The 17,677-nt window shown below is 40.0% G+C and overlaps 1 protein-coding gene across 1 annotated transcript in view; it reads right to left on the reverse strand.

Moving 5' to 3' along the window:
* ZNF804A (zinc finger protein 804A) overlaps positions 1-17,343 on the reverse strand; it is a 160,048-nt gene extending 142,705 nt beyond the window's left edge. The window contains exon 1 of the mRNA XM_086466119.1: positions 17,233-17,343. Coding sequence (XP_086322245.1) covers positions 17,233-17,343 — 111 coding nt within the window. The remainder of the gene's footprint in view (positions 1-17,232) is intronic.
* Between the last annotated feature and the right edge of the window lie 334 nt (positions 17,344-17,677).

A 17,677-nucleotide genomic window follows, 5' to 3' on the forward strand; every position in this document is an offset into this window, starting at 1 on the left:
AGAAAATTTTACGAGATCTCTTTCAGGTGATCACACCCTGCTTACTCAGGTCTACCTGAAACAGCCTTCATCACACTGTTCATATTATAAAATGAATGGTGACTCTGAAAACACATTTTATATATGTATACGTATGTGTGCACATGCACACACTCATGCTGGTATCCTAGTCCGTTTTTACCAAAAAGAAATAATAGTATAACCACATGCTCATTTAGAAACACAAACTTCTGAGTTCTGTCTAGTCAGGCTTTATGAGGATTTTTCTCACTTTTAACTGCTCACAAGAACAAACATGGAGTATTACAAGCAGTAAAATAGAGTAGCATAAACCAGTTTTACCATTCTCTCATTTGCAATATCTAAATACAAAAATTGTCTTGTTTTTCCAATCAGCTACATGCCAGCTGCAACAATATCATTAAATCTGTACCATATCTAACAAATTAATGAGCAAAGCAATTAAGACTGTATTAGAGACCTTATTCTTTCAACATAATCAAAAATGCTTCTTTACTTCTAACAAAAAAAAAGATGTCAAAACAAAAGCTCAGAGCTTGAATTCTCATTTTCTGATTGATCAAAGGCAGTTAACACAGCTCTAAAATGGCATCTGGTTTTGAGGAATAACTTGCAAAGATTTGGGATATGAAATGGAACATAGCTCAAAAAATACAAAAAAGAAAGCAGGCAGCATTCGGGATGTATAGGCAGAAAGGAAAAATATACAAAAAAGAGGACATGAGAAAGAAAAGCAGAAGCACAGGACAGACAGACATTAAAAAGGACTGAGACTGTAACAGAGAATTGCATTTAGAAAACCATCTTTTCAATTGCAATTAATGTAGTCATAGGCAGCCCCCACCCCTCCAAATGATGGATATAAAAGAACTGGAAAAGGCAGCAAGAAATATAAAATACTAAAGCTTACTGTAAGGTTTAAAAGAAAATAGTGTTGGGTGATGTTAAGGAAAGTAATGACTAAATCTGTTTATTTTCTTCAAGTATTTCTCAAATCCAGAGCTTTGCCATGAAAATGATTCTCACCAGACAATCCTGGCATCCCAGGATTTGATTTCATTTTAAGTGTTCAAGCATGTGTGTTAACTTGTCAGCATTGTATTTGAAAAGTTTTATGATGTTTTCCTTCCTTCCTTTCATTGCCAACTTCAGTACTTTAACCAAAGTGAAAGCATGGTAGCCATGCCACCCCAAATGGCAGGTGAGTTCCCGTCCTACAGGCACCTGCTCCCCAGTACAGAGGAGGAGGAGGAGACAGAAGAAAACAGCACAGTTGCCCCAAAGCAAAATAACATGAAATCTCAGCAAGTTACGGCCTGTATGTCTCTGTAGTGATGAAGGGTGAAAGAGAACAGACAGATGTAAGAGCTAATCCTGTTATGAAAAAGTTGACAAGAAAGGGTATTTCTGCAGCCTGGCAATCTACAGCATCACAGGGAAATTGATGTCACAAAAGTAATATTCTTCTTCAGATCAAATAAACACACATTTTGATGGCTCTCATCTTTCGTTACAAGTAAAAATTAACTTAGGGGTATTGGTGACTAGCATTTGTCTGCTGTGAAGCTCAACTTCATTCAATTTATGTCTGTCATTTTAAAAGTTCAGTCTACGAGGAAATTATGGAAGAACCTGAAGTTGCGGTAGATTGTAAGTGATGAGAATGCCAATCTAGTCAGGATGGTAAAATTGAGAAAATTGAATTGTACAACTGTATAAGAATCAACAGTGAGATCTAAGCTCAACGCAATGCAGGCATTTCCAAATATTTGCAGTGAAAGGAGCAAATTTGACATTTGTTTCAAAAGAAACTTGGATTCAGATCATCCCACTAACAGAAAAAGCACGTAAGGAGGGTCACCTGGAGTGGACTGGAAGGTCAAAGAGCCATGACAGAAAATGGATGTATCCACTGAGGTGACTAACCAAGCTAGGTAGATTTTCCACAGGAAAAAAAAAAAAAAAACCAACCACTCACATGGGGAAAATAAGGCAAAGATTAGAAGACAAAGGTCAGAAATAGAACAGAGTATGTCTCTCTGTAGAAATACTTCCTATTTATTTCTTTATATTCTTTCATGAGGTAAAGAACAAATACATATGCACACATACAAGTTTAAGCAATTAATAGTTCAGAAGGAAATAAATCTGTCAGCTCCTGGCAATGACCACATTATCCTTACAAATACAAACAAGTCTATCTTACAAGTGTTATAATCAGGGATTATCAAAGCACTTCCCTGAGAAGTCAAAAACGATATCTGATACATCAAAGGCAACAGAGAGGTCACAGCACAACTAAAGACTACACAAAACTAAAAACTACACATTGCCAAATGCTGCATTTGTGGCAAGAAATCTGAGGAGTGGAGGAGGGAATTAGGGAAGTGATAAGAACAGGATGAAGTGAGCGGTCCCAATGATGCTAGTGAGACTATGTATAGAATAAGCACATGCCACTATAAAGACAGACTACACGATCCACCCCCAAGTATCTATAGATTATCTAGTAACTAGTAACATCCAGGGAATTCTTCTGATTTCACCTTTTATATGGACTACTGGGAACCATTTTGATAGATTTTTGTTGAAATCCTGGAGCAAGTTCAAAACAAAAAAAAAAAGCACAGCATAATCAAGACTAGAGGAATTGATGTATGAAGAAAGAGGAAAACAGCCAAGCATGCCAAGCTTGGAAAAGATGCAAGTAATGAGGATTCTTACAGCTTACAAATATCTAAAGGATGTAACCATCGAGGAGGGACAGTAATTAGTCAGGAAAACGGGCTCAACTTCAAACAACACACAGGAAACACAGTTGCAAAATAATAATAGTATCAGGAAATGCCTCCCGACAGAAAAGTGCAACAACAGTTATTTTAAAGCACAGAGCGTCCTATATAGATGTGCACATTAGATCATCTTACAGGGAGTGAGTCATAATCTATACCTCCATGAAAGTATAGTCATGATCCTACTAGATGGCTGCAGACACAGAAGTCAGTTAAAAAGTCTTTTACCATTCTATTTTTGATGTGAATGATGATGCCTTCTATTCCGAACCAAACCGCACAAAAGGTTTGTCTGGAAATATAACTATATTCAGTACTTACGGCTATCCATTCAAATGAAAATTTTGGAGTGATTACAGCTAATAACCACGCTATTGTTAAACCTCTGAAGTGATATATTATGATTCTGATAGAACATATGGTTTCAGTGTATTTATACTGCAGTGAGCTCCTTGGAGCCTTTTTGCAGGTCAGCTGTGACCGAGGAGGTGTACTGGGGGCATAGAGCAGGTCTGGGTGGCGGGGGGCTGCAGAGGGACCTGCAGTGGGCCTTGTGGTGGACCCCACATCCATCACGGTCGGTTGGGACACTGCTGTGAGACTCCTGCCCCCCACCAAGCTTCACCACTGCCAAATTTAAGGAAGCGTTTCCTCAATCTCCTGACTTTGCAAAGTCTTCTTTCCAAACTCCCACAGCCAAATCTGTAACCAAAAGTTGTGTTAATTGACGACGAATTAAATTAAGCAAAATTCCCTGTGTTGAGACTGCTTTGCCAGGAACAGGAGCAGATGCTTTTCTAGAGGTCAGTATTTAATTTACTAAGACCCCACTTACTTGCTAACAGCACTAAGCTCAATCAAGACCTCCTGTGTCATCGGAAAAGTCATAGCTGCTCTAAGACTCCTCAAAAAGTAAACAAGAAATATTAATGAATAATACAAAACATCACTGACTTCTTGCAACATTAGTCCTGTTCTTTAGATGGACAATAGGAGAACCTCTGAAAAGAGGAGCACTAAGTATTTCTTCTTTATAGGTCACAGAGATATTAATATTTTTTTACTTCTCTTCACTCTGTTCCCATAGAGTTATGTCATCAGACAGAAGTACAGCCACATTAACCCTATTGTAATCCTGCCATTTGGTTGAAAACGTGGCCTATTAATAATTAATCTTAGAACTGGAGGTAATAATAATGCTCTCCACTTCATCAATAGCACTGCTCATCCTGCATTTACAGCTTGTACAAAGACCCTTGACAGGGGACAGAGAATCAGAATGTGTTAGCTACCGCGAAAATGAGATAGAAGCTACTGACTGCAACCTGTAATTCACCAAAAGCTTTTTTTTCATTTTTTTCTGCAGTTAAACACATTCTTTAAGAGACAAAAGGTCCTTTATTTTCCCTCTCGATGCACACATGTGAGACTCATTAATATTAATTGGATTTATGAACGCCTGTTGAAAAGAGAAGAAACCGTAAAGAGTTCACATTTAGAGGAAAACAATCAAAGGAACAATTTCTTGTACGTCTCGCTGATGAAAAAGATGAGGAAATAATGGATGAGTCACTTTACATTATGATTCAAAATTCTTAAAATAGAAGAGATGAAAACACCCATTTCTGTATGGGTCATATTCATGTAAGTGACTCTTTCTAAGAATCCAATTTGAACCTTGAAGTGTAGTCCTGCTTCTAATCACCTAACTCTGAGAATAAATCATGATCTCTGAATTGTAATTATACAGATTTGTTGCTGTAATTCAATTTGGCAGGTGTAAAATACAAGTGTAATTTCCTCTACCCCCCTGTAGTCTTCAAAAAGACACTGAACTTGAGCCATTTGATAATTTATTCCATATTGCAGCTTTCACACTTACTATGCATCAAATTTCTGACAAATTATTTTAGAAGGCAATTATATATGGCTGTGGTTACTCTACTAACTGATTTGCAAATAAAGACAATATTCATCTCTTGACTACAACATGGTCAGCGTTAGCCACCACCTGGCCTGCAGTGATCAGAGCACTTCAAGGCAAGCTCAAAATTTCTGCTACCTGTGATGGGGACAAGGGAGAATATACACAGTCTCTCATGCAGAGATTTGATCTACAGAGACGTCTCCAAGGTTGGTCTTCTGCTCAGTCCCATTTAATTATTTAGAAACAGTCTGTATGAAATGGCCCCCTCTTACAGAAAAGTAAGATTTGTCACTGCCTTCCCTCAGAATCTTATTTGCTCTATGTAAATCATAAACTATAAGAAATGAGTATGATGCCACACTGCTATGCTAAACAATAGGTCTGAATATACAGACTATGTATTAAGAATATAACATATTGTCTTGGTTTAAACCCAGCCCGCAGCCAAACACCATGCAGCCCCTCGCTTACCCTCCCCCACCCCAGGGAATGTGGGAGAAAATTGGAGGGGTAGAGATAAGGAGACTCGTAGGTGGAGATAAAAACAATTCAATAATTGAAATAAAATAAAATAAAAATAATAATGATAATAATAGTAATAATAGAATATACAAACCAGTGATGCACAATGCAATTGCTCACCAGCCACCAACTGAGGTCCAGCCCATTCCCAGCTAGAGATCCTGGAGGAGAAAATTCCAAAACCACAATCCCAGAAGACAGTGTATCCCAGCTTCCCACCCAACCCTCATCTATGTACTGAGCACGACGTGTATGATATGGAATATTCCATTGGCCAGCTTGGGTCCATTCCCCTGGCCATGGTCCCTCACAGCTTCTTGTGCACCTACACGCTAGCAAGACATGGGAAGTCGAAAAGTCCTTGATTTCTTAGCAACAACTAAAAGCATCAGTATATTACCAGCATTCTTCTCATATCAAATCCCATACTGAATCCAAAACACAGCACTATTCTGGCTAAGAAAAAAAATTAGGTCTATCCAAGCCAAAACCAGGACGTATACAAAAATATTTTATATAATATATATTACATAAAATATTATATATATATATACATAAAAACTTAAACTAAATACATAAAAGACAAACAAAATCAATCCACAAGCACACCATACCCACTGTATGAAAAGATGCAAAATACTGACCAATTTCCTGGAAATATTCAAATTATGGAAGTATACACTGTCCATCCCACAGTTCAAGAGTTCTGTGGGATGAAGAAGATAAGCTTTATGGCTTGTTCCTTATTTTTCCACTCTTTGCAACAATCTGCATCTCCAGTAATGCAGGAGGGTAACATACAATGCCTTTAGAAAACGCTCACCTTGAGTTTTTCTTGCTTTTGCGTAATGCTGTTGTACTGACAACAAATCAATTCCTCTATCAGCAGTGCTCCTGAGTACCTTTTAAAAGCCTTTCCAAAATTAAGATTACATACTCCAGCAATTTTTAATATGAAAAAGTGTAATCAATGAAATACTGCTGATAACGCATATGATTTGTGGAGAGTGAAAGCTAAATATGAATTAGTTTTGGACAAGTTCAGAGTCCATCATCTTTCTTAATCACAAGTTGGGTCACTGACTATGAATTGCATGACTCAGCTCAGGAATCCCTAAAAAGAAATCATAAGCAGATTGAACAGTTGCATTTGATTTATTTGTTACTCAGAACTGAAACAAGCACTGTATTTCGGACCTCTGACAGATTAGGAGATCCCGAGAGAAAGTCAGCGGAGACACTACTCATGCCAGCCAGCCAGCCATCACCTGGGAAAGATGAGCCATGAGCACTCAGTGGTACTGAAAGGCCATGAGCAGGACGTGACAGTGATGTGCCTTGCTCCTCAGGGAACCTCATTACAGAAAATTAAATTAAAAGTCACTCTCCTACAGATCAAACATGGAATTATAATGTTGACTGAGGATGGAAGAGGCATTTTTAGTACTACAGCTTGCTTAAAAGCACAGCCAAATACATTAAGGCTTCTCAGTCAAGTTTTGAGCATCTCCAAAGACGGAGATCCCATAGTCTCTCTAGTAACCTCTTCCAGCACTTGATCATCCTCAAAACTTATTCTTTGTCCTTGTACCTGATCAGGTTTCTCGTGTACCAGCTTGTGCCCCTTGCGTCCCGCCACGCACCTGCAAGAGGAGTCAGAGCAAAACTTTTTCGAGTCTGTCCAATTTCTCAATGGAAGAACCTGAACAAACAAGGCAGATACTGCCACCATGAATATGCTGACAGTGACAGGCAAACCTTTGTCCCCAAGCTATAATTATTCCCCTTCTTCAGTTCCATCTTATCATTGTTCCCTGTAACTCTTTGCCATTGTTTGGTAACTTTTCCTTTCACTGTAAGAAATAGACTGGGTATTTTTGTTTCCTTTGCGTACCTAGATGCACTTTCCCCTCAAATACAAAAGCACACTGAAAAGCTCCATTTCTTTACTTCCCAGTTATTTATAAAGCAGGTCCACTCTGGGCACACTCTATCACCACCTGCAGTTGACATCATAATGCTACAGCTACCAGGTTTCGGTAGAGTTTTTCTAATTACATTGCCTTGACACTTCCATACCCACGAGCACTCAGAGGTGTTTCATAAAGAAATTCTCAAGTATCTTTGACATTCTGTTCATAGCAAGCTCTTCTCTCTGCTCAACAGGCTGCTAGGATTACACCTCCATAAACCTTCGGAAGTGGTCCTTTAAAACTGTTTTAATCTCTTTCTAACTCTTAATTCTACCTGCTAGCTCACTCATATTTGCTATTTGCCAAACAGGTGTCAGATGATTTAGTGGCTCATTTGCATAGCAGAAGGACAAGCAAATATTATCTTGATTTCTCTCCCTCATAAGAGAGAATTTGCCTTAATGCTATCAGAAAATCAGCATTACTGTTAGAAAAAACGATGCAAAGAACCAGCAAACCACAAACCTATTCAGCAGTATATTCTACTGCTAACCTGAGAGTATCCTAAAGCATCAAGTAATTATATTTTAAGCTGTAACAGCCAAAGACACGCTTACTCCTTGCCCGCCGGGAGTGGAAAGGCAGAGTGTTGTCCTCCAGCTGGTGCCCATGTGCTGCACAGGTCACCTCCCCATCCTCCCTGTCCCCATCTCCCCAGCACTCTTTATTGCCAACACTCCACTCCTTCCCAGCACAGCCAGCAGTTACCTGGGAAGGAGAAGTGAGCTGGACATGACATTAGAAGACTACACATCTTTTTTTTTCTAGCACAGAGAAATGGTGCTGCTGAAAAGGGCAGAAAGCAAACCTGCAAACTGGGAATATCTACATGCCTAGCCTGGGACAGGCAGGTTTAGAGACCAGCAAGGCTTTAAGGGAACAACTTTGTCTACACTATTCTCTCTCACAACAAAGCCAACTGTTTCCAACAGAACAAGACCAAACATCTTTTTAAACATTTTTAAGCAAACTTCCCTAAATAATTATATGTTTCAATAACAACTAGTTTAAAAAAAGACACAAAAAAGCATTTTGCTTTACAGATTTAGGCTCAGGTTATTTCATGGACAGCTCAGCTAGACCCCTGTATGCATCATAACTCTACACAGACGCAAGAGTATCCCAGTTTTAACTTCAGACATTTTATCAAAATCCATTTTATGAAGTAGTAGCTGATACACTATTCTGTAATGGGTTTTGTGGTCTCCTGTTAAAAACACTTTCAGCAAAAATTATATACTTAGAAATGGCAGCTATTTAAACAGATACTGTAAAAGAACAAATACATTCTGCCACACAAATCAAGTTGTAATTGTATTTATTGAAAAAAAAAATCACAAACTTTATGACACCTACACACAGAAAAGACTTCTTTTTTTTTCTTTTAATTACAGTCTCACAGGTCTCGGATATATTGATTTGTACTTGCTGTAGAAGTATGTTACCGGTAAGTTGGAAAAGAAGCAGTTTTCTTAGACCAGAAAGTTTTATTTCTATAAGGTGAAGAGGCAAATTCTACCAGACATTTTGCACTATGAAGTTTTAATCTGACCAAGACTTGGCCAACATAAGTAATACGGCTATACGCTAGCTGTGAGAAAACTAGCAACATCAATATTTGAGTTAAGGTGGGTCCCAAAGGAGGTAGCCTGATCACTTGCTATTTGGGGAAAGGAGTCTCTCTAAAAATATCATTTTCACACAAAGTAAATAATTTTCTAGAAATGCGAATCAGCAGTCAGACAAAAAGCCTGACAAGTGCTAAATCATTTGTACAAACAACGAATATCGACAAGATACTGAAAAAAAAAAAATCTCTCTCAGTTCCTCAATCCAAATCTAAACATTTTCCAATATGTTTCAAGAATTTTAAGTCAAACCCCTGTTTTTTATTGTATGCAATGAGGAGAGCAATGCCAGGCAGAAGATCTGACTTTCCAGGCCTTATTTGAGGATTTGCTCCTAGAGCTGGGGGGGAAGAACTTGCATTTCCTTTCTTACGAGATTACCTGTACAACTACCACCATTTAAAATTCCATACTGAAAATATTTGGAAATTTACTATCGGAACTAATTAAAAAAAAAAAAAAAAAAAAAAAGGGTTCCACAGAAATCCAAGTTCACACACAATTCAGAAGGTTTAGAACAAACATCCTCTGCCAAGGGAAAAATGAAACCCTCTGCCCAATCTGTACCCCTGCCACAGGTAGTCCTCAGAGAAAGGGAATTATAAACATATTTTAACAAAATAAATCAATTACACTGTGAGTTTAAAATTCCAGTTTCCTGATGCCTTCAGGCAGTTTCTTATCTCTATTGAAAAAACAAGGTTAAACATGACAAATATTGTGCCTCCTTGTGAGTAAATGTTGTTTTGTTTACTTTGGGGGTTTTTAAACAGCATTAAGTCACAGCTTATCATATAACAGTCTCTCAAGTATGCTGGAGGACAAGCATTTGTTCTCACTCGAAAATGTGTGGAAAAATAAAAGGGTCTGACTAGTATTTGTTTATAAGGGATTGGCCAGATACAACTAAATAAAGAAGGCTCACTCCCTCTCCCTTGTTTACACTTGAATCACAAGTGAGCAAACAAAAAAATCAACTCACTTTCCACCACTACCAGGCAGTGCTAAAGAATCTATGCTATAAGGCCACCATCATTACTAACTGTATTAAGATATCAATAATAGAAAATGCTCTGGATTGATTTTGTGCGATTATCTTAGTCCATCCCTACATCTCAAGATGCATCTATTCATAGCTTTGATTTTTGCAGAGATTAATTGTTCCTCTTGGCAAGCCTAAGTGCCATTGAAAAAATGAAATACTGTAATTGTCACCAGCTAGGGGCATCCAAGATCTTGCAGCTACTTAGTCAAGTCCTACTCGAAATGCCAATGCGCTACACGAAAAGGCTACTACTCAGTGTCCTCTAGACATGCTCCTCATAGTCAACCATTTTTTTCAACTGTGTGAATCCCTGCTGATAGGAGGGTCAGGAAACCTGTATGTTCCCACAGCCTACAGGAAAGGTGAGACTTTTAAATTGCAACCTGAGCTGTGAGAAGGTTCAGTAAGTTTAATGAATCCAAAAATATTTGTGGTTTTGAAGCTACAGAAGCCAACCTGACATGTTAAAACAGTGTGTTAGCAACACTGTTTTCCAGTTTGAGCAACACGTTAAAATTAGCGTTATGTATCTCTGAGCTAAGAGATTACTACAGATATTTGCATCAGAAAATATTCAAGGCAAAGGCTCTCCTCAGACTTAGTCTTTAAGGCCTTGACCTGAAAAAACTAAACAAGTGTACTAATTTAACCATGGTAATAGCCTAATTACATTCAACAGAATACCGATGTGTTTGAAGCCTATCATGCAATTAATAAGCTTTTACAGTACAAAAGTCTGCATCAGTCGTAGGTCTGAATCAGAAGCTGTCCCAGTTTAAATCCGCTGCACATTGGACTCTGGGTGCTACTATTTTTTGGGCCAGACAATGCACTCATATGGAGTCCAATGGACATGCATGTCTCACTGCACGAGACTTGCAACCTCTAAGAGTTGCTTTGAAAATGCACATATAAACATATTATGATAGCCTCCTGTTCACTCAAACTGTCCTGAACGACCCTGTTGATGATGCTTTGAATCCATACTAGCACCGATAGCCTAAAAAAAAAAAAAAAAAAAAAAAAGCTGCTTGCATTCATACAGATGAAATGAACTCTAGAAGTAGAATACAGGTACGATTTTATTATTACTTCCATTTCACCAAATTATTTTGTTATCTTCTGAGTAGTTGGTTTTCAATCACGATTTAAGTGACATCAATTAACTATTCAAATTAAATTAGGTAGAATTTGATTTGTCATTTCAGTATTTTAATGAGTTACAGCTGTTCAGCTTCTCTCATGGAAAAGATGTGAACATTTTCAAGTTCCAAACTCAGGTCATGAGCGCACTGAAACGTCAAAGACTTTAGCAGATCCTCAGGGGACAAACCACTGATGAAAGTAACAGGTGATTCTTCTCCCTTAACCAATATAACCCTAGCCTAACAACTCTACCCTACAAACTCTGCAATGCTAAAGATGAAAAAAACCACACTGCAATAGTTTTATTAAATTCTGCATGTATAATTTAAAATTTACCCTCAGCTACTGGCAATATACAATATGGCAAACAGAATTCCAAGGCCTGTTTTTACCGGTATTGAAAATAAACCTATGGTAAGTATTGTTTATTTTAGCTATGCATTAGACAAGCTTAAAATCAGCAGATATTTCCACCTGATCACACAGAAGTACAACAGCTACAGAATTCTTCATCAGGAAAGCTTTTACAGGTAGTTTTCCACTTTCTTACTGTAGTGAGGTACTATTCCTAAGGTTTCTATTTGTAACAGAAATTCTCATAAAATAGATTTTTATGCCTACCAGAACATATTTACTTTAGCTGATCTGGAAATACAAAAATATTCTACAAAAGGTAAAAGAACTAAAGACAATAGACAGCCTGAACAACAGATGCCATTTTCAGAAGACGCTAGTATATCAGCATCTGAAATCCACAGAGTTTTTACAAAAGCAGAACTAAGCTCTACAACTTCTAGAAGAAATTGTAAGTATTTATATATATAGATACACACACACACACCCCATACAAGTGTATATAAATAAAAATTCAAAGCCATTTAGTTCAATAAACCTAAGAGGCAAGACAGCTGATGGTACAAACAATTGGATTAATAAAAGATGGTCTAAATGGACACCTAACAGCTTTTTAGTCAGACCTGAACCTACACTGTATTTTAAAGGTCAACATGCACTCCCCGCACCCACATCCAAGCCAACTGGGAGGCATGAAGCTGTGCTACGTGGTAGCCACACAAAGTTCATGTCACCCTCCTCTCCACAAAGCTTACCATGTTGAGTTCAGAGTATGATTCCAGTCTGAGATAATTTATGTCTGCCTCCCTTGGAGCTAGGCACAGCTATTTCAATTCTACCCCTGAAGTCCCCTGTGTACATATTTATAACCAAAGTATAAACATATATATATGCATAAATAGATATTATTGTCATACACAATAATAGATTTCTGTGTTCAGTACATTTCAAACTACAGTCCTTTAACTAACTACTTACCAGGGAATTTTTGATCTTATCTACTTTCTATAAGTATCAAGACACTTAAAATTAGAATTACAGTAGCAATTTATACCATATAAAGGTCTAAACTTTTCACTTCCCTCCTTGGGCAAGTAATAGGGCCTTACTCATGCTGATCACCAACAGAGCAAATTCATTTGTACAATTAAAAGAAGTGAACGAGCCCTGCACAGCTAGTTCTCCATCACTGTAAATCTCGATGAAACAGATACAGAGCCATTTACACGAGTGGAATACCTTAGGGTGAAATAGCAGATATTCAGTCACCACCCATGTACCAGCTACTCAGAAGACCAAGAAAAGAGTCGGTTCTCCTGCTGACCATCCAGAAATCATACACATAACTAGAATAATGCTTTAAAACCAGTTCAGGTTATATTCTGAAAGACATCTTAAGGATTTAGCAAATCACCTGTGGCTGTGACTCTGAACAACTGATTTCTCCCTCCAGAGAGCTTTTTTTTCATACAAGTTTCAATATTTCTTGAGATTATAAGCCGCAAGACAGCAGCCACAGCAAGGAAGATGAATTACAAAGAAAGACTAGTGTAATTCGACATCAATAACATAAGACATAAAAAAAGAACACAGTAAGTCCACGAAAACTTCAGGAGATCCACAGACAAAAGAGACTTTGTGTAGCAAACAAATCTCTATAAACTGCTACTGCTAAAAGGAACAGCCTTAGGAAAAGCTTCAAAGTCACCAAGTATGAACCTGACAAGAAATGGCCAAGCAATCAGGCCTTTATTAATTGATTAGAACATCAAGGCATAAGCAGCATTGCAGAAAAATGCAGAAAGAGCATCAGAAATTTGCAACATTGCTGTGTATTACTGACCCACATAGAAGTTTTGAGTTTCTTGTTGAAAAACCACCTGCGACGCAAAGACCAGACAGCAGCTGGCTCACTTGGACAGTGCTCCACCAACAAAAAATCCCTTCCAAATTGCTGCCACAGAGCACTCCAGTAGTAGATTAGCTATCATTATGAGACTGGACATATACAAAGAATATTTCAGACAGTAGAAACTGTAGGGGGAGAGGATAAACCCTTATCCAACAGCTTCAACACCAGCAATTTCTTTTAACCAAACTGCTGCATTTTCTGCAGGAATTTTAAGAGTTGGGATGCTATTCTTCCACAAGTGCTGAGCCCGCTTCCCATCAATTCATAATTCTGATTTATTTTCCTGATAAGGAGCAGCAGTCTACCATTGGCTAAGCAGCCCTGAAAAATTGCCCAGTGGGCCTGGGGTAGCACACGTACCATGTATTGCGCAAAGCTCTGCCATCAGATACCCAAAACTGCACACAGAGACACGTTCCTTCGTTTTCCCCCACCATCTCACTAAAGGTTCATTCACAGGCATTTTTTTTCTTGTTTTATTTAATTCAGAAAGTGTGGGTTTTTACAATAGCCTCTTTTCTCAGTTTGCGCAAATCCACCCTTTGCTTTGCTCCTGCTTGTGCCTTTCACTTCTCTCCAAGCTCAGGTCTTCCCTGTACGTCTTCCCTTGAGGAACGGAACCGTTGGCTTCCCTTCCTTCTCCTATATTGAATCTTCATCCCTCACCCACTTCTCCACACCTCCCAAATAACCCCTTCTCAAAGCCCTGCACTCAGTAGGCATTACAGGTAGATAGGACTTAGAGAAAGGCCATGCCTGAGAACTAGGCAATAGAAACACTGCTATTCCATCTTTTTTACCAAAAAGTAACTCTCTGATGCTCTCCACTGAGAGAGATGTTTTTTGAAGGACAAAGCTTTGTGCTTCATGTTCCCTACTAGGTGAGCAAGGGTTTGTAGCTCTTTCTTCCTGTTACCCTCTGGGAGCTTTGAACCAAAACTTCATAAAGCTTTAAGTGACTAATTCTGTGCGAAACACGACACGGTCAGAGAATGAACACCTAAGGATCACCTGCAGGGACAAACAATCAGAGAAATGTGCTTCTCGGTGACCTCTCTTGGAGAGTAGGGCAAAAAAAGATGAGTTGCAGGTGAATACCAGGTCACTCTGGAGTGGGACAGTAGCCAAAAGCTCTAAGGACCTTCCCCCCCTGAAACCTAACCAGCTTCAGGTTTGAAGATACACTACATGAAATCATCTTGAAACCACAACTTCATCATTTGACTAGGACCAGCACTTTCCTACCTGCTGTGAAATCCTACCGTAGCACATCTAGGGGTCTTTCTTTCTAGATAGAGTATGGTGGCAGAAGTCTTCAGGAGAAGCAAAACTTAACAAATACCCTAAGTTTTGCACAGAAGCAACTTTATGCTGTACACGCAGAAGCTGTTTTCAGATTCTCTTCAGTTTACAAGGAAGCAGTGATTTTAGAAAGCTTGGAGCATAGACAGAAGACAGGCTGAATGCTTTACAGCAAAACGGGAAGATACATCCAAGTCAAAGCGGCTCCAAAATATTTCTCATTTTTAGATTTACAAATTGCTGTTTCTCCTAGTCTCACTCTAGGATGGAAGACATCGAGAGCACATTAAAAGGCTGCATTCTTATCAGAACTTCTAAAGACATATTCTATTTTGTATTAATAGAAATTTTCATCTTTTAAGTGTGAAAGCCTGTTTACAGTGAAAGTGACTGATCCTCTGTGAAATAATGTAACACTTGATTTTCCCATAGAAGCTGGCTGAAATGTACTTCAGCACCTCAGAACTACTAGTGTGAACTACCCAACTGCCTTATATCACAACCCAACAGTATCTTTACCTCCTTTAAATTAAAAATCAGTCAAACATAAATAAAAGTCTTGGTGTCTGCATATGTACCACTTATTTCATAGTGAAGGACATTATTTTGCTGTCCACAGAGCCAAATCAAGAACTCTATCTTTTTAACCCAGCAAAAACTTTGACAGTTACATTGCTCACTGCCAACAACAAAAGCTTTTAACAGTAAGGTTTCTTACAGCAAATCCACAACCAACACTATCTTTTCTTCCCTCACATCTACTCTATCTCATGGAAAAGCAGGGTTGAGTTACATTTCTTTCCAGAGTAAGAAATTAAAAGCTTACACAATATATTTATTTGAATTTTACGTTAACATCAGTCTTCCCCAACATAGTTTTGTCACAAGTGTTTTTACCAGCAAATAAATCAACCAGGAACATTGAGAATACAGGGCTGCTTTTTTGCCAATAGAAGGAAAAAAAAAAAAAAAAAAGGAATAAAATGCTCTTGAAGCTGAATCAATTACGAATTGAAAGATATTACACAGTCCAAAAGTTACATCAGAGTATTCTCAGTCCTGCCAAATACATCTTCACTGAAATTGTTCAGTAGAAAGAAGGCAATGTATTGTGCAATTATTTAAAGTGTACCAAATATTTCTACATTAGGTCTTGGTTTTGCAGCTATAATGGTGAAATATTACATGCATATTGCCATCTCTTGGATACTACAAATACTCATTTAAAATTCCAAGAACATAATCCGTAACAAAAAAAAAAAAAATATGCAGAATCCACAACAAATAAAATTGTGGTAAGATTTACAAGGCAAAAGCAGGAACTTTACATTTGAAACAGTTCAAAAATCTGCCTCAGATTCTCTCATAGTAGTTACTATTTTTATGACTTGGCTCAGACTTGCTTTAATCTCTTTATTTAGGGAGAAATTGCAAGCTTGCCAACTCTAGCAAACGTTAAGTACTTTAGTAAATTCCCCATCAATATAGGTCGTGCATTCGAGGGAACGAGAACGTGCTAAGTTCTGCTCCATCTCCTCCAAAGGGGATTTCAGAATAAGACGGTGATGGGAGAGAGGGATAAACAACGTGGCTAAGCCCCTCTTTCAGCTCCATCCTACTCTCCAGACATCTGTCCACACTTTGTTGTGCTGTGATTTAGATGCTACGTGATGCAGCTCACCCAGCCCGCTGCTACCCAACGTCCCTTTTATCTGAACAGGCAGGAGAGCACGTGTATTGCCAATACTATCGTGTCATAACTCTTCCATTAAAGTTCAGTAATAGTAGTGAAGCAAGTCCAATACAAGTCAGCAAAAACCACAGGAAACCAAATAGATGTAAAGATATCAAAGTATGGCATATGTACACAGAAGCAGTTTTAATAGCTATGCAAACTTTCCAGAGAATCTAGCCAAATTGCTTAAACCCATCAATTCCTTTCAGACCCAGAGTTTTGCTTCTAAAATACTTGGCAATCAACAAAAAAAAACCCGTGTGTCGTTTCTGAAGCTATTCTCGAGAAAGTGAACCTCTTTGCCCAAACGGCTCAGACCTCAAGTAGGCAAGTTTGGGGTCCTTTCTTCACCCTACCAAGCAGGACCTCCAGCTGTCCCCAGCACAGGGGGCGGGGGGAGCCACGAGGGTAGCCGGACCGATCCCTCCCTCGCCGGGGAAAGCCCACCAGCCGCCTCCTCTCCCCGACCTCACCCCGGGCTGAGGGCAGTGGAGCCCCGGCCCTGCAGCTCCCCGCCGAAAAGGGTCCCTAGGCTTTCCCGCCCGCAGCCCCTCCACAACCATCAGCCGCTCGGAAAGGACGTGCGAGCACCTGCCCTCCCGCTGCCCCAGGAAACGCGCGGAGCCGGGGACAGCGCCCCGGCAAGGCGGGCAGCCCGGCAGGCGCGAGCTGGGGGCACCGCATCCCCGCGGCGGTAACGGCACCATCGACCACGCACAAAAAAAAAAAAAAAAAAAAAAAAAAAAAAGAACCAGCCGGCAGCCCGGCCGCCTGCATCGCTGGAGATGCACACGCAGCGCCTTGCAGTTCGCCGGAGACACTGCTGCGAAGAGGAGGGAAGCGGGGGGGGGGAAGGCAAGAGAAGAAGCCATTACCAGAGTTTTGTTCCCATTCTTGCTGAGGGGGCCTCGGAAAACTCCCTTGATGTTGCGAAAGTGCCCGTTGCTGAGGTGCGCGGAGCTGATGACAATGTAGTAGCACTCCATGGGGACGGGGACGGGGCCGCCTCCCCGCCAGCGGTGGGGCGCTCAGGCCGGCCTGGGCTCGGCGGGGAGGGTCGGGGCCGGCGCAGCCCCGTGGCATGCGCGGCGCCGCGGGCCGGCTGAGGGGCGGGGGGGTGGCGGGAAGCGGCCCCTCAGGCTCGGCACGGCGCTGGCTGCCGGGGGAGGAGCGGCGGCACGGCCGCGGCGGAGCCGTCTGAGCTGCCGCCTCTGGCAGGCATAGTGTTATTATAGCGAGCAGCCTTGCCGGTCGGCTGCACTGAGCCAATGGCAGGGAGCCACTGGGCTGATACCGAGAACTGTCAGAGGAGGACATCTG

Source organism: Leptosomus discolor, chromosome 5 (assembly GCF_034619465.1).
Source record: "Leptosomus discolor isolate bLepDis1 chromosome 5, bLepDis1.hap2, whole genome shotgun sequence".
Lineage (NCBI taxonomy): Eukaryota > Metazoa > Chordata > Aves > Leptosomiformes > Leptosomidae > Leptosomus > Leptosomus discolor.